The 19,227-nt window shown below is 39.5% G+C and overlaps 1 protein-coding gene across 1 annotated transcript in view; it reads left to right on the top strand.

Moving 5' to 3' along the window:
- gpc3 (glypican 3) overlaps positions 1 to 19,227 on the top strand; it is a 158,681-nt gene that overhangs the window by 73,654 nt on the left and 65,800 nt on the right. The window contains exon 3 of the mRNA XM_084132913.1: positions 1,160 to 1,848. Coding sequence (XP_083989039.1) covers positions 1,160 to 1,848 — 689 coding nt within the window. The remainder of the gene's footprint in view (positions 1 to 1,159; positions 1,849 to 19,227) is intronic.

Below are 19,227 nucleotides of genomic sequence, written 5' to 3' on the forward strand. Positions count from 1 at the left end.
ACTCCAGTTGAGTAAACTCTGTTAGTTGAGTCAACTCAAAAAATCTGTGCAGCAAGTTGCCTTATAATTTTAAGTAAAGTCAACTTTTCTTTTTTTACAGTGTACTTATAGAATGTCTAAGTACTTTTGACTCAAATAAATTATATTATATAGTCTAAATATTATATGTAATATGTAAATATGTAATGTAATATTAAAAAAAGTATTTAAGATTAGTCAGAGGCAATACGTAATTACTAATATTAAATTGGAAAATTATACATTTAATATTAATGTAATTATTTAATGTAATATATTTTGGAAAGTGTATTTTCATGTTTGAGAGCCATTAAGTGCATTTTCAGACCTGTATATCATTTGCTTTGTTCCAAATATATACAGTATATGTAATTTAAAATGCAGTTAGAGCAGGAATCAAGGCTTGGCCGGGACAGTATTCTTGCAATGCATGGAGAAGAGCAATTATACAACATTTTAAGATGAAGAGGCGCTCTTTGGTTTTCAACTGCGATAACTAATGTGCTCACTCACAGAATCAGATACTGCTGCATTTTATATAACATTTCCCATTACGAATTTTGATACTGCTTGGTTCGTTGGTCCATTTGGTTGGATTGCTTTCTCACCTCAGGAGAACTGAGTTCATTTTCAATCGGGCCGAGACCTCCTTGTTCAGGTGAACTCAAAGCGATTGCTTTGGTGCAGATCCGAGCATGATTGCCGTTTTTATTTATGCGTGTCTGGTGTGAAAAAGCCCAAAGAAGTCAACATAATTAAAATCATTGTATATATCTAAAGGGCTGAAGTCTATCAGAACACAAGCTCATTGATGTAATCCAATTGTCTGCCATTTTGGCCCTAGCCTTATTCCTGGTCTGTGGCTTCTGTGAAATAAAGGATTATATTTAAACTAAATTGAATGGTTCAGTGCTCAAATAGTTTAGGATACTTTAGAGAATTTTTTTTACAAAAGCTGTCACAGTGGTGGTACCTCTTCAAAGTGTACACCTTTGTACCTTATTGACTCCTAAAGTGTGCAGTTAGTACCTTTTGAAAGGGTACCGCCCCAGTGACAGCTTTTGCACCATTTTTTCTGAGAGTTAGTGTACTCTGTTATTACCCTTCCATTCATCTCTTTCTTTCTGTTTTTTTTTTTCAGAGGCTTTTGACATGGTGCTCCGTCTAGGTCGTAATTCCTCTCTGACGCTGATACGGGAGGAGTTTCCCGGTTTGGGCACCGGAGCCAGTGGAGCCGTAACACAGTTATTCATGGACATGTCTCTCTACATCCTGGGCTCGGACGCTAATGTAAACGACATGGTCTCTACATTCTTTTCCCGCCTTTTTCCTCTCACATACAGGCGTCTTCTTGGCAACGGGGCAGTGACGGGCATCTCGGAAGAATGCCTCCGTGGGGCCTGGCGGGGAACCTCTGCATTCGGGTCGTTTCCCAAGATGATGATGACCCGGCTGTCTCGCTCGCTCCTGGCCACTCGTGTCTTCCTGCAAGCATTGAACCTGGGCATCGAAGTTGTCAACACCACCCAGCACCTGCGAGCGGGCAGGGACTGCGGGCGCTCGCTGCTGAAGCTCTGGTACTGCCCTCACTGTCAAGGCCTGCTGGAGGCCCGGCCGTGCCGTCCTCTGTGCGTCAGCACCATGGGAGCGTGTCTAGGGGGGGCGGCGGAGGTGCAGCCTCACTGGAGGGCATACGTGGAGGAACTGGGATCACTCGCCACTGCCATGAAAGGGGAGCAGGACATCGAGTCTGTTGTGCTCAGACTGCACGTCATTATCAGACAGGCTCTCAAACAAGCTGTGGTGGCCAAAAACAAAGTCAGCGCACAGGTGAGTGACACATGGTCTCAGTAACAGGGTGCAAATTTGAGCGTTGTAGGCGATTTCAGCCATTTTGATAACTTAAGCCATTTTGCTAACACTCTTTCCCCAAAACTTCAACCTACAAAGACATGTCAGCAAACCCAATGTCAGCAGACCTGAATGAGTGAAATGACTCACAGGGATTTTTTGATTGGCTAGTTTTCTGATTGGTTGTTAACAGAGCCTAGGGCTATCAAAATAAAATAAAAAACTATCTAGATTTCTCAGGACATCTATACATGCAGAGTAATAGCTGGCACAATTCCAATTATTTGAACTGGCCATTAATGATTATTTTAGTACTTTTAACAAATAAATATAAAAAAAGTAGTGTAACGCAATTTTTATTAAATAAATTTAAAACAATTATTGCAAAATGTGTATTTGCACAGACTTTTTAATGACTTTTCAGTCTTTTTAGAGGCGTGTAAATGCAATCCTATAATTAGCCTTTACTATTAAACAATAAAATGTATACTAAACAAATAAAACTGTGGTAATATTTCATTTGTTTAGATTTATAAGATAACAAAGTGCATAATGTGTATATTTAACTATTATTCATTATTATATATTATATTATATATTATCTCAATAATTATTAAAAAAAAAAAAAAAAAAAAAATTTTTTTTAAATGTATGGTTCTCCAAAAGATGGTTTAAGGTCTGAAAATATACACATGTATTTTTCAAAAAACAAAAATCTATGGAGTCCCTAAAGCAGGGGTATTTAATTAAAGTTCCAAGAGGTCCCGTCTCTATATTACCTTCCCAGCTGAGGTCTGGAGTTTTTGGAACAGTTATACATTTCCATCAGGGCAGCAGTAGTACTTTGTAAAATAATAAATCCTAAACACTCAAAATAGTCATCAAAGATGAGAATCTTGGGCCCTAAGAGCCAAAGCAGTGATGTCTAAGCATTTTTACCAATTTTACTAAATATTTCTCCCAATGTTTTTTTTTACATTTAGACGCATACATTTACAGTATGGACAATTTTTATATTGAATGAACTAGTAAAAACAAACAACATACTTAATCTAATAATCAAAACTCTCAGCATGAGCACGAAACAGTTAACTTGATTTTTAAAGTTTTTTGTCTTCCCTTGCCATCTCTAAATAATTTTCCAAATCATAACATTGTTTATTATGAAATGCTCTTAATATGCTGATTAATAATGCTAAATGTATGAAAAAAGCAAAACATCTAAAGGTGTCACGCGTGAACTTGTCACAGACCTGGTCGGAGTCATCCTTATGACAGATAAAAATAATTGTATTTGTTGCATTCTCGTTTTCTGCAGTGTTTTAGTAAAAGTATCTATTTTTCTGCTCACCATGTTTTTGCTACTGTTGTTAAAATAACCACGTCATCTGCAGCTCTTAATGTGGCACTTTAGTCTTTAGCGGGAGAGAGAGGCAACGTGCATGGAGTGTAAAGGGCTTGAATAAAGCACGTTTGGCTCTCTTGATAAAAATATTAGATGATGTAGCGCCGAAAGACCATTACCAAAATGAAAGTGATGGAGTGAGCAGAAATATGTTACGGAAGCCGATGTGTGCCTGAGGGAGTGGAGCTCCTCCTCCTCTGACCTCTCAGCTGTAAAGGAGGTGCATGCAGACTTCTGCTGTAGTTACATCTCACCTGACACTCAGGATGAGAACAGAACAGACCTGTGCTGTTTCACACTCATTCATTGCACCTCGAAACTCTCAGACAGAACTCCTGAGGGAAAAGACCATTACCTCTTGTGGCGTGAACCGCTCCGTTATTTTGCCGCGCTGCTCACTTTAAACTGTAGAAACGGTAAAATGACGCAATTATTTCCCGTGGTCCGGATGCAACCAAGCCAGGGTCTGGAACCAGACCGTGGTCCGCCATTTGAATACCACTGCCCTAAAGGGACATGGTGATGGAAAAAAATGGAATGGGAGGGAAAATGATATTTCAGTGCTTTTGTGTTCTCTTGCAAAACTTTGCAGGTGAGTGTAAAACTGGTGATGGGGAATCATATGAGGTGGATAGAAAAACTATGCGAGAGAAGTGCAGTTTCTTGGGGAAAACAATACTTTTGTGACGGAACACAAATGTTTTGAGAGGAAATGCCAAAGCGTTGAGATATAATTTTTCCTCCAATCTCACTTTTTTTTTCATCACCACGTGCCTCCGTAGAAACATTTCAGTAACCAAAAAAGTTGCAGTATTACAAATGAATTAGAGTAAGTTCGTCGTTTAACATTGTCCCACTCGTTTCCCTTCGTTAACCATTTCAGATGTGTTCATCTGGCCGCTGCTTGCATAAGAACACTCTAAAACATTTTTACCCGAACACTTACAGTATTCCCTCGCTCTCCAGGAACCGACAAACCTTTTCCGCTGATGGCCCTTTCACGGGGGCAGGAGGAGTTTAAACAGCAATAACACACTCCTATTGCTAGCGTATGTTAGCGAGATCAGGAGGGCAAGTGCTCATGAAATATTGAATGTGAGCAATGGTGGAGCTTGTTCTGCTTTTGCATGATGGGGACGACGTACTAAACTTTCCACTTTAACACCTAGCTTCCCGTTGGCGTAAGACACTCACACACTCGCTTGCTGCAGCGAAATGCACTCACATTATTCATCAAAGCTCCATCTCCACTTATCCCCTCCTCCGCGATGTGTAAAATACTCCACCTTCGGTTCGCCGGTACAGCGTGGGTGTGTAAGTGTGTTTATGACTGTGGTTGTGTTTGGTTCACGCAGTATTTGTGGAGATCAGAGAGGCCTTTGATAAGAGGAATATGAACATGTTATTTATTCCTGAAGGGGTAATCGGGCTGCTTGATGGGGCTCCTGTGAAGTTTTAACAGCGGGGTCCTAGAGGAACTATTACATCTTATACTTTTTGGCCATGTAACCTCACATTAAAGCTCTACAGTGTGATGCACACGTAAAAATAACCTCACTACACATTGCCAAAGGCTGTTAATAAATGCCATCACACTGAATAATAATATTTCCATATCTAATGTCCAAATCTCTCTTGCAAATGTCTCTGTTGCTAAATATGTGTGCTCTAGAAACGTTCAGTCAATCCATTTTCTGGATATCTGAGAGAGATACAATATTAAAGTCTGTGTTTACTCAGTACAGGTGTTTGTATGTTCACCCAGACCTCCATATATATGGTAATGCGTCCTTCAGCGTAAAGTGCTATTGACACTGACGCTCGTGAAGCTGGTTCTGTACTTTATTGCTTAATAACAGGACAGTGCGTGTGACGGAGAGAGAGCGTGTCTCAAGTTTGAGGTTAGCACAAGCTGGGTTTCAACAGAAATAAAATAGACATAAAGAAATAAAATTACCCTAGAAAAATCACTTGTCTCACTTGAGGTGGTTAGATTTGTGGCAATGATTTAACTAAATTAAAAAGAGGGTACAAATTAGTACAACGTGGCTATGATTTACCTAAAACAAAGGCAAAAATAATCACGATTTAACTAAAACAAGCAAGTAAATTAATAAAACATGGCCCGAATTAAATCGTAGGAACGAATTCTTAATTCATGGCCACAATATACATTTTTTCTGCATGTCATATGTGGAGCTCTGTACACAAACTATCATACATTTACCAAATAAATTCCTCAATGTGCTTCAAAAAAGTCCTGTGATTTTGCCTCAACAGGTCAGGTCAACATTTAGTGTTTGCAATATTTAAATTTTTTGAATTAAATTCACAATTTGGATGGAAACATGGTTAGTGTTGAGGAAGTTGCTTTGATATTTAGCTGTCATTTACTCTTATTACACGGCTCTGTGGAATGCTTGATTCTGATTGGTCAATCGCACCATCCAGTTGTATGTTATCCCCTGATATCAAACCAAGAAAAACCTGAGACTGGCTCATCAGGGTAACCGAAGTCGGCACTTTACGCTTGCTATGAACGGTTTCATGATCACCCCGTCGAAAACAACCAGCTGGATGTACATTATCCCTTACATTTATTTACTCATAATCATGTTGAACAGATTCCTTTAAACTGCCCGAATAAACCGAACTTCCCTGCAACTACATGTGTGAATCATTTTTTAAAAATAAAACAAACTGATTCATGAGTTTGTATGAAACAGGACAGAGAGCAAGTTGACTATTGTAGAAAATTCTACGTAACAAAAAACAACATTGTAGAAATTGTAATGTTACATTTCTGCTTACTACAATACTACAGTACTTTGAAAACATCTTAACTACCATCACACTACTGAAAATGTATTTACGTTTGTGGCATTGATGCTTTTATCTACTCTTCAACACTGATGGTTAGAGCACATGTGTAGGTGTGTGACCTTTCCATACAGTTTCTGAATTTTAAAAGCTAAAGCTTCACAAACAGCGAAGCCCTTGGTTGAGTTCAACGACTATAAAGCTCAGCTTTTGTTGAGAATCGATCAGAAACTTCATGACATTCAGTGGCAGTCTGGTGTGTGATTATCTGTGAGTTTAAGCTCTTTTTGTGTGCATTTTTCTTTTCAAGGGAACAGTGCTGAAGAAAAGGGGTTTTGTGCTCTTTCCGGTAACACTTTATATCACGACCCGCAAACAACTGCGTAAGTAAACCGAAATTACGGTGTACGTTTCTGTAATTATAGTGTACCTCCGTGTAGGTATAAGGGAACAATGTGTTAAGTTTTGGTTAATAAAGGGGTAACAAGCAGATATACAACCTGCAAAGAACTTCGTAAGTAAACCGAAATTACGGTGTACGTTTCTGTAATTTTAGTGTACCTCCGTGTAGGTATAAGGGAACAATATGTAAAGTTTTGGGTAATAAAGGGGTACAACCAGATATACAAGCAAATTATTTATAATGTAATTATTTTAAAACTAACAGGTACCTATTCTGTTAATATATTCCAGGCAAAAATTGTACGTCTGTTGTATATAAAAGTTTTTATCACATTTCTGGCAAAATATGTTCTTGTGCAATGTAGTTACAGGGTAATTTTGACATCTGTGGGTTGTAAATTAAACTTATATATGGCTGCATGTAAGCACAGTATGAATTTATTGGCTTTTCTTACTAAACTACTTAACGTTAAGCCAAAAAAAATTAGTTTCTGCTATGATTTTAATTTAGAACGTACCATGTAGTACTTAGTACTTACCTTATCACATTGTATTGCAATGACACTTAAATGTCAGGGCAAATATACTGTGTAATTAAAACGTTTTTTTTTATATATTTTTTTAATAAGAGTACCTTTCTCTGTAATTACTGTGGAAATAGTGTTGTTTCGTATTGTTACATAGTAAGTAGTGTTTGTTACCCCCTTGTTCTGTGTAGTTACAGGGTAATTGTAACTCCTGCGGGCTGTAAATTAAAGTGGCGCTTGTTACCCCCTTGTTCTGTGTAGTTACAGGGTAAATAGAACATTAAACCAGTATGCTTAAACAGACAAACCTAGCTTTACCATTAGCATTATCAACAAATTTCTAAATTAGTACTTGTAAAAGAACAGTAGCACAATTAAACCAAAAACATTTATTAAAACAAGTTTAACAATAAACAATCACAATGTTGAAATGACATCAACACTGTACAAACTGTAAACAGAACAGAAATAATCTTGAAATCACACTGTACAAAGTGTATAAATAACAATAATCGCCAACAGTTGAACAGAGAAAACAAACAAATGGTTTAAACAAATTGTAAAAAAATAAATAAAATAAAAATCAATGCCGAAACTTATTTTTTATAGGTAGCAGCTTATTTTCTTTTTTCATGTCCTCAATTTTCTTCCGAAGTTGGGCGCAATGATCATTTTCACGTTTAGCGCCATGTTGTTTAAACAGCAAATGCATTTGCGCCCAATTTTGCGCCTATGGGCGTTCTGGTCTGAAAATGAGGTGTGTTCAGGCACATTGTTGGCATGTTGCTATTTTGAGGCAACTAAAATAGACTACATCATTGACCAACTAAAACCTGCTCTAAAGTCTAAAGTAAATGGCGCAATATAGTTTTTGTTATTTAATGAGCGCATTAGTAATACGGGACCATATGGACGACAATGCGCGTTTGCTTATCACACATGGATGCGCAGCAGCACACAACCCTTTTTATAATATGAAAAATTAAAGGATTAAAATGTAAAAGATTATTATTGAGTCTCTTGGACATAAATGAGGACCGATTACGAGACAAAGCACAAGAACATATTTTGCCAGAAATGTGATAAAAACTTTTATATACAACAGACGTACAATTTTTGCCTGGAATATATTAACAGAATAGGTACCTGTTAGTTTTAAAATAATTACATTATAAATAATTTGCTTGTATATCTGGTTGTACCCCTTTATTACCCAAAACTTAACATATTGTTCCCTTATACCTACACGGAGGTACACTATAATTACAGAAACGTACACCGTAATTTCGGTTTACTTACGAAGTTCTTTGCAGGTTGTATATCTGCTTGTTACCCTTTTATTACCCAAAACTTAACATATTGTTCCCTTATACCTACACAGAAGTACACTATAATTACAGAAATGTACACCGTAATTTCGGTTTACTTACGCAGTTGTTTGCGGGTCGTAATATAAAGTGTTACCCTCTTTCCTTCACTCATCCTCTTTTTCCTCCCTGCACTATGATCAACAGCTGTTGACCCAGATAAAAGGAGGATGGCCAATAAGGCCAAAGATGGTGTTTGAGCATGTTTGTCTGTCAGTTGGCTGTAAAGTGCCGTCAAATCGGAACCGACTGACTGTGATTTTGGTGAACGTGATTTCACCATTATAACATGCTCCTGGATCAACCTTTTTTATTGATCCTGGAACAACATACCAATCAACCAATCAGATTTCAGGGATACATTTACAGTTTGTCAAGTTTCGGCTTCCAACCAGGGTTTTGTGCTTCTACATCAGTGTTATTCACCTATCATTTCCCTCTGATTTTAGTGATACTGTACGTTATGGGTAGGGTTAGGTTTAGGGGTAGGGACAGAGTTAGGACTACATTTTCAGACAGGAATGTTTTTCCAGGATCAACAAAACATGTTGAACCAGGGACACGTCTTGCTTGCCAAAATCTCTGTGATGGTTTTTCCTCCCTTGATGTAACCTGTGTTCTAGGTTTGTACATGGAGGAATGAATTCAAGGAAGACTGACATTTTAAATGTGTCAAAATGACACTGCTAAGCCAAAGGTACATGGGTGTAGATTTGAGTATGGATGACAGGGACATTTCTCTACCAATGTAAAAAGACTATTGAATATTCCCTAGCAATATTTCTAGCAATCACAGCTGACAGAATGTACAGTTGAAGAAAAATGTATGTGAAACCTTCAGATACTTATATTATTTACCATGGATTTTTGCATAAGTTGTTGATCAAATTTAATATGACCTTAAACTAAGTAACTAAATAATAAACAAACATATATTATTTGTATAATATAAAAATATCACATAACTAATGATACAATTTCATGTCTTTTTTGAACTTTTTTATATAATTGTATGTTTTTGACACGTTTTTATTCGTAAAATTAACATTTCACAGTATAGGATAAAAAATGTTACATCTGTATAATTTGATTGTCTTTAAACTGTCCAGTGTCAAACCAAAAGCTACATCCGATCCTTGCAACAGTGTCTGTCCTGGAGGCTGATAACCATTTTTCATCCTGTTGGCTTCAGCACCTTCAAAGGTTTCCAGAATGATTCTTGTTCCTACCTGAATCTAATTCTGCTGTAAAACAATGATATTACATCCCAGTCTGAAGAGCCCCATGGCCATGTTCTATCAAGCGGCAGTGTGACATCTCACTCATCAAACCTCTCATTGAATGTGATCTTTCTATCTCTCATTTCTCCTTTTAAAGTGTGCCCCCTCTTTCTTTGCTCTGGAAAATAATGCATGATTTATGAAGCACTATTTTTACCAGTTACTGAGCAGAAGTGAGGGAGCAATGGTGACAAGAGAGAGAAAGAGAGAGAGAGAGAGAGAGAGAGAGAGAGAAAGAGAAAGAGAGAGAGAGAACAAGATTGAAAAGCACACATTTAGGGTGCATGAAAGTGATGGAGTGAGCAGAAATATGTTACGGAAGCCGATGTGTGCCCGAGGGAGTGGAGCTCCTCCTCCTCTGACCTCTCAGCTGTAAATGAGGAGGTGCATGCAGACTTCTGCTGTAGTTACATCTCACCTGACACTCAGGATGAGAACAGAACAGACCTGTGCTGTTTCACACTCACTCATTGCACCTCGAAACTCTCAGACAGAACTCCTGAGGGAAAAGCTTTGAACATCACCTGTCATGAGTGAGGGACTGTGACAGTTCCTAATAGATCTGACGTCAACCAGACATCTAAACTTAAAAACATACAGTGCTGTTTAAAAGTTTTGGGTCAGTGAGATTTTTTAAATGTTTTTGAAAGTGGTCTCTTATGCTCACCGAGGCTACATTTATTTGATCAAAAATGCATACACACACACACACACACACACACACACACGAAATATACAGTATCTCACAAAAGTGAGTACACCCCTCACATTTTAGCAAACATTTTAATATATCTACTCAAGGGACAATACTATAGAAATGAAACTTGAGTAGTCAATGTGCTGCTTGTATAGCAGTATATATTTACTGTCCTCTGAAAATAACTCAACATACAGCCATTATTGTCAAAATAGCTGGCAACAAAAGTGAGTACACCCTAAGTGATAATAGCTGTGCGTCGTTTAACCATGTCCTATTCATCATGTTCATGTTTTTGTCTGCTTGAAAGGACCATACAAATTGTTGTATCTTGCATTAGAGCAGTTAAAATTTGTGCTTTGCGTGCTGTGCGTCAGGTGCAGAAGCTGGCTTAAAAAAACAGACGCATGAGTGCTGCCAGCATTGCTTTAGAGGTTGCAGAAGCGGAAGGTCAGCGTGTCAGTGCTCAGACCATACACCGCACACTGCAACAAGTCGATTTGCATGACCGTCGTCCCAGAAGGAAGCCTCTTCTGAAGCTGGCTCACAAGAAAGCCCGCAAACAGTTTGCTGAAAGCAACCTGTCCAAGAGCATGAATTACTGGAACCATGTCCTGTGGTCTGATGAGACTAAGACAAACTTGTTTGGCTCAGATGGTGTCCAGAATGTGTGGCGATGCCCTGGTAAGGAGTACCAAGAAAATTGGGCCGAACGGCATGATAACGACCCCAAACACACCGCCAAGATGACAACTGCCTTGCTGAGGAAGCTGAAGGTGAAGGTGATGGAGTGACCAAGTATGTCTCCAGACCTGAACCCTGTTGAGCACCTGTGGGGCGTCCTCAAGCAGAAGGTGGAGAAGCGCCATGTGTCTAACATCCATCATCCATAACGTGATATCATTATGGAGGAGTGGAAGAGGGTCCCAGCAACAACCTGTTTAGCTCTGGTGAACTCCACGCCCAGGCAGTGCTAGATAACAATGGTGCTCACATGAAATATTGACACTTTGGACACAGTTTTGACATGTTCACTTAGGGTGTACTCACTTTTGTTGCCAGCTATTTTGACAATAATGGCTGTATGTTGAGTTATTTTCAGAGGACAGTAAATATATACTGCTATACAAGCAGCACAATGATTACTCTAAAACATATCCAAGTTTCATTTCTATAGTATTGTCCCTTGAGAAGATATCGTCGCTGTTGGGCGGAATCCTTGCATCTCCAAAACCATTATTTTTCAGGAAATTAAAAAAAACAGCATATTTTTTGAGTTATTAAACATTGTATCGTTAAAGTTGGTATTATACCTTATAATGCTATCATATACTGTTGTGTACCAACATTAGCGACTTGGGAGCAGGGAGATACGAGATTACGCTGTCATTGATAAGAATGGTACGGACACAGATGTCGCTGCTGCCAGCAGTGTTCATCAGAGTCTGCGGTCGCTTTGAGCCTTTTGACAAGAGACAAAGCTTTAAGAAGCTAATCAAAGCTAATGATTGTGGTTACATACATCTTCCTAAAGTATTCAAAAAACGATGAGCTGACTAGGCTGTCTAATAGGCGGAAATTAGCCTAATCTGCACGCAAACTTACCTTCATGGCTCACAGGCTTCCTTCTGCACCGAAGCATTACAGCTATCGATTTTTAACAAAACAGGGCTACTGAAATGTATTTAACCTAACTATTTTCACTCGTTATTGTCTAAAAAACAGAGTTATCCAAAGATAACTTGGCACCAGTAGACAGCCCTTTTATCTCCCATAAATAAAACCCTTGCTACTTGGGGTATTTTACATGCACAGTGCCAAGAGAGGCATAGTCTAGAAGTAGGCCTAACAGCTGAACTTGGAGTCAGTAAAATAATAATAAAAACAATAATTTAATGGTGGTATCCAAAACATTCAATTCAATTCAAGTATTATATTAGATACATTTTAAAACTTCAATGCACATGTATAATAAGCCTAGTAATAATAAGCCTAGTAATAAGTAGATATTTAAAATACATCAATAACTGATATCATAGTTTAACACAGATAAAACCTCAGAGAATGCGTTGCTCAACGAGGATTTCTTAATCGTTGCGACTTTCAATCTTGAGGAGACAAAATGGCTCCCGCGGATCGAAGAAGAGGTGGAGTTTTATTTGCTTAAATTAACCAGTTGCTGTGCAGACCTAAACTAATTTTGTGGAAAGGTTTTCCTTGATTGAATTAAGTTTTTTTTTTTTTAAGTTACAATTTTTTTTACTTCAGTAATATTGTGAAATATTATCACTCTTTTCTATTTTAAAGCCCTATTAAAATGGGGCCTAGTGATGCCCCTGCTCATGACCTCTGGCACTTGCTGCATATTCTCGGAATCACTCCAGCTTATGCATCCATTGACCAAAGAGAATTGTGAAAGACAGTTCCAAGAAATCGCTGTATTCTTACGTGATTTCAGTCGGACGTGGCTCTTTCATATGCCCTCAAAACGGATCTTACGCATTACTATCCGCCAAATGCTCTGTCAGAATGATGTTTGTTTTATAGACAAGCTGTTTGGGAAAATGTCATCCCTAGCTAAATCTACGCTTATGGATCTTGCTCCTGACATCTGATGTGATGAGCCGTATTCAAAACCATTGTAAAAAAAAAAAAAAACATCCCACACAGACCTGTTGCTGCACACCACTTAAATTCGGCTACATTTAGTGCTAGTAACTTTTGCACCACTCACATTTTCTTCAGAAAAAATCTGGCTGTGATTATTATTACTAGTATTAGTATAAACATTGATCGTTCATTACAAGGTTTTTTTGCAGTTTTTTGCACCCCTCTTTACACTAACCTCACTCAATGCAATTTTCAAACTGTATGTTCTTCAATAAAAACAATAGTTATTGAAGGAGGAAAAATATGATTTGAGTTTAAATGTTGATTGTATGTGTTTTAGTAACAGTTCGAGTAACAGTTATTGTCAACTGTGTACGTTTTTTATGCTTGAAATATTTTCCCCGTAACAGACGGATGTACCTAAAAAAACAACCTTTTTAATTTAATAAAATCACCCTTTTGGACATTTTATTCAGTGTACAAATATAGGCTAATATTTAAATCAATATTAAATATTATTATTTAATAGTTTAAACTAAATCTTTAACTCAAGACTATTTATTTAATATTTATAATAAATAAATATACTTTCTAAAGTTCAAAGTTCTGTCATTTACATGTTATGTTACGGTATGTATTTTTAGCATTTTAATTTCAATTAGAGTTTCGATTATTTAATTATATAAATAAATATTAATTAAATTATTTTAAGTCATCCTGCATCCATTGGATGTTTGCTCAAACTCCTTAAGTAGATGTAAAATCACTTCATTGTGTGGTCTTGAATTGGTTATTGCTTTATTATAACAGAAATCCCAGCATTGTCTACTTGGGCCTCGTTTGTCATTTAACCTTCACATTCTATCCCTTTTGTCTTTTCAGCTGTACTGATAAGCCATTGTTTCAGCTGAAGATATATGTTAAACATTGCGCTCTGATGTAATGAAGTGCATGTGAACCATTCTGGTGGAAACGAGGTGCAAAAACAGTGTTTGTTTTTTTGTTCATGAGTGTGTGTGTGTGTGTGTGTGTGTGTGTGTGTGTGTGTGTGTGTGTGTGTGTGTGTGTATGTGTGTGCGTGTGTGTGTGTCCTAATGCTTCTCTCAGGGGTGTGTGAGGTACAGATAAAAGGCATTGGATATTTAAAGAGCCTCTCTGTGAGACGCCTCTTATCTCAGTGTTACTGTTAGCCAGCACATCCTCTGTTGCCCGCCTGATATTAATACCCCTCTAATGAGAGAAACAATCACACACAGTCTCACATATACAAACTATCTCTATACTCCTGTGCCACAGCTCCCCAAGGGCCCGGATACACACACTAACACAGAGACAAACACACACCCAATCACATTAATCAAGGCCGTAGGGACACAGACCCACAACACAGAGTAAATTACAGCAGGAAAGGGCCATGTTTCAGACCGGCCACTAATGATTTCCCATGAGCACACACCACAGGGAGCATTGGGGAAGAATGTGTGGGTGTCTGGGATTAGATTAGATAGTGTACATGCAGGCTTGGCATTGATACTGTAGAATTCATCTGGTTGAGTGTATTAACATGAGGGCCGATCGGAGAGCGTTTGATGTGTCCAGGTTTGAGCAGTAGCATTGCTAAAAACAACACTGTGAGTTTGAAATGAAAGTTCTGATAGTCTTTCCCTTTATTGTGACGTATATCCGAGTTAAACGGCTACTTGAATAAGAAAAAATGTTGAGCGGGACTTGATTTTGTCCATCAGGAATTGATTGTTGTAGTTTGCCATTGCTGTGATATATAATAAATACTGCAATATTTAATTAAAAAATGAGAATTGTCAATTAAAATATTTTTAAAGTCAATTTTCAGTAGCAAAGCTATTTTATTAAGTACGACATTACATTTTTTCCTACAATATATCAGCAAAAAAGACGTTTTGTCAGGAGTACGTTGGTTTGTTTGTGTTCTAGTTTGTTTTTGTTCCTGTTTTCCTGTTCCCGGTCAGGCTGCTGATTATGTCCTCATTTGTTTGCATATGTGTCTACTAGTTTGGTTTCCTTTGTTCTGTCACTGTATTTACAGCCCTGTGTTTCCTTTACTCTGGACCAGTTCTCGTTTACACTTATGTGATTTGGACAGTTTTGCTCCAGAAATCTCCTGCATGTTTGTTTTGTTTATAAATGAAATTAATTTATTTTGTATTCCCCTTTGTCTTCGTGCAATCCATACAGCCACCTTTACATGTGTACAGTATTCAATTTTAAAGTAATTTATTGGCATGATTGGGTTTACATACAATATTACCAAAGCATTATATACAAAACAGGTAATGACAAGAAAAATATCGTTGCTCTTGGGCGGAAACCTTGCATGTCCAAAACCATGAAAATACTTTTCAGGAAATGGGAAAAAAAACAGTATTTTTTTTAAATAATTAAACATTGTATTGTCAAAGTTCATATTGTCGCTTTATATTTGGTCAGACAATTGCATGTGTCATTATAATATTACAATTTTTACCAAAAAACAAGCTTAAATGGAGGTTTTTGACCAGCAATTTTTTGAGAATTTCGGACATGTTTTGCCCGTCTAGAACAGCCACATCTAAAGGCAGTAAGTGCATCGTCATTGATGTTTTCATAAACTTACAATTTGTAAAGTTTATCATAGCTATATATAGTGTTTCTTGAGTAAAGAAAATGCTGTACTTATTCAAAGAACCATTTTTTTTAACCCTTGCATTGCAAACATGCAGAGATGGTCCAAAATGTGTGCGGCACTTCATTCACGCTAGAGGCGAGGTGGAGTTATACTGACAGTTTGAAGATCCAATGGAGTTACGAGGTTTAGTCATTACCTCTTTCTAATACTTTTCATTGGTTAAATATTTGCAAAACACACAGACGTACAGTAAAAGGTTACCAATAGTAATGATTTATGAAAAAATTACAAAACTTGGAGATATTTCGACAGCAACGGTAAACAGCATTACAACAACATAAAATGTTATTAAAATAAGGTGCTAATTAATTAGTGAAATGATATAAAATGATTAAATTTGTATATATAACATTTATCTAGACATTATGAACAAAAAAAAAGTTGGTTTCTACAGGTGTGCAGCTGAAAATTGGCTGCAATTGATGGTTAATGGTTTTTCCTAAGTAACATCTGCATTTGATTTGTTTCTAAAGAAAAATGGAAACCGATGAAATCACAATTCATCAGTTTGGGTTAGAATCCTTCAGAGCTGTTCCAGTGTAAATGACTCCTCCCTAATCCCCTTATACTTTACCATGTCTCAGGAGGGGAGAGGGTGGGGGAAGTGTTTAATGTTTAATTTGCAGTCTGAAGATAAATCTGCTTTCTCCGGCGAAGACATCCAAAACAATTTTACAAGCACATTCTGTCATGGCTCAAAATGAACAGTCAAGGATTCAATAGCAAGTGAATACTGGTGTTTATTAACACAAAAGTATAGCGGTCGTGCAGGTTCAGATGGCAGACAGATAGCAGAATAACAGGCTCGGCAACGCAGGACTCAGTGGGCAGACAGCAAACGGACGATCCGCAAACGATCCTCAGAACAGGCAGATGAATCACAGAACAGGAACACAGGAACTCGCATCCGATCCTCAGAACAGGCGGATGAATCACAGAACAGGAACACAGGAACTGGAGCGAGGGGAAAAGACTGTGAGCTGAGCCCGTGAACCTCCACAACCATCTGACAAAGACAAGACGAGGTGACAAACAATATATAGGACATTCTCATTCAGAACAGCTGGCGCTGATCAGCTCATCAGCGATAACAAGCCGTGCTGATGAGCCGCGCCCATTCATACAACACGCACTCACATAGCGAGGGCGAGTCAATGAATCCATGAATCGTGACAGTACCCCCCCCTCCTAGGAACGCCGCCTGGCGTTCCCAGGTACCCTTACCTGTCGATTGTAATCATCGATAAGGGAGTGGTCCAGGATGTCCCTAGCAGGAACCCAACTTCTCTCCTCCGGACCGTAACCTTCCCAGTCCACCAAGTACTGGAAACCGCGTCCCCTCCGTCTAGAGTCCAGTATACGATTGACCGAATATGTAGGTTCCCCATCTACGAGTTGCGGCGGGGGGGGAACCGGGGCAGGCGGATTAATGTGAGAACGAAAAACGGGCTTTATTTTAGACACATGAAAGACGGGATGAATTCTCCTGTACGCTGGAGGAAGGTTGAGGCGGACTGCCACCGGACTAATGATTTTGGTGACAGTAAACGGGCCAATGAATTTGGGAGCAAGTTTATTAGAAACGGAGCGGAGAGGAATGTTCCTGGTTGAAAGCCACACCTTTTGACCAACGACGTATACGGGAGGCTTAGACCGGTGGCGATCGGCTTTAGCCTTGGTGCGCGCCCCCACCTAGAGTAGAGTCTCACGGGCTCTAGTCCATGTGCGGTGACACCTCTGGACGAAGGCGTGAGCGGAGGGGACCGCGACTTCGGATTCCAGACTGGGAAAAATTGGTGGCTGGTAACCTACACTACATTCAAATGGAGATAGGCCCGTGGATGACACTGGCAACGTATTGTGTGCGTACTCCACTATTGAAAGTTGCTGACTCCAGGAGGAAGGATTCTTGGAGACCAAACATCGTAACACCCTTTCCAAATCTTGGTTGGCTCTCTCGGTTTGACCATTGCTCTGGGGGTGAAACCCTGAGGACAGACTGACAGTCGCTCCCAGTAACTTACAAAACTCTCGCCAAAATTTGGACACAAACTGGGGTCCTCTGTCAGAAACCACGTCTATCAGGAGGCCATGTAAGCGAAAGACGTGATCAACAACGGTCAACGCTGTCTCCTTGGCTGAGGGTAATTTGGGCAAGGGAATAAAATGAGCCGCCTTCGAGAACCGGTCCACCACCGTATTGCCCTGAGAGGGTGGGAGGGCGGTGATAAAATCTAGCGCTATGTGGGACCAGGGTCTCGAAGGGACAGGCAGCGGTTGGAGTAACCCATCTGGGGGTCGATTGGAAGTCTTACCAGTGGCACAAACCGAGCAAGCCAAAACAAAACTGTGAATGTCACGAGCCATCAGTGGCCACCAGAATCGTTGCTTGACTAAAAAACTAGTGCGATTAACTCCTGGATGGCAAGCCATGTTGGAACAATGACCCCACTGAATAACGTCGGACCGTAATCCCTCCGGCACAAACAAACGATTCGGTGGGCAACCGGGCGGAGGCGTTACCCCTTCTAAGGCCGACTTGACCTTCGACTCGACCTCCCATGTGAGTGTAGAGATGAATAGAGTCTCTGGTAAAATGCACTCGGGAGTAGACGGGCGTTCGGAACGGTCAAAAATACGCGATAAAGAGTCGGGTTTGATGTTTTTGGAACCCGGGCGATACGAGAGAGAAAAATCAAAACGACCGAAAAAAAGTGCCCACCGAGCCTGCCTGGAGTTCAATCTTTTGGCGGTTCTGATATATTCTAGGTTCTTGTGATTGGTCCAGACGATAAAAGGTACCCCCAACCCTTCTAACCAATGACGCCATTCTTCCAACGCTAACTTTACTGCCAACAACTCTCTGTTACCAATGTCGTAGTTACGTTCAGCAGGCGATAAACGACGGGTACAAAAACGTGCAGGGATGCATCTTGTCGTCTGTGGGAGAACGCTGGGACAGCACTGCTCCTACCCCCACCTCTGACGCATCGACCTCCACCACGAACTGACGTGATGGATCAGGGGCAATAAGGATGGGGGCTGAAACGAAGCGGCCTTTCAGTTTAGCAAACACAGCCTCAGCTGTGTCTGACCACCTGAACGCCGTTCTGGGGGAGGTCAAGGCAGTCAGAGGCGCGGCTAGTTGGCTGAAGTTGCGAATAAAACGCCGGTAGAAGTTGGCGAACCCCAGAAACCTCTGTAGGGCCTTACGGGAATCTGGACTTGGCCACTCCACTACAGCCTTAACCTTCTCAGGGTCCATCCGTATTCCCTCAGACGAAACGATGTACCCTAGGAAAGGAACAGACTGTGCATGAAAATCGCATTTCTCCGCCTTGACAAAAAGCCCATTCTCTAGTAACCTTTGGAGCACTCGTCTGACGTGTTGAACGTGCTCCTGGAGAGACAAAGAAAAAAATCAATATGTCATCCAGGTAAACATATATGAACTGATCTACCATGTCTCTCAACACGTCATTGACGAGTGCCTGGAAGACCGCTGGGGAGTTGGAAAGGCCGAACGGCATAACCAAGTATTCAAAG

The sequence above is a fragment of the Abramis brama genome, assembly GCF_963993115.1.
Source record: "Abramis brama genome assembly, chromosome: 13".
NCBI lineage: Eukaryota > Metazoa > Chordata > Actinopteri > Cypriniformes > Leuciscidae > Abramis > Abramis brama.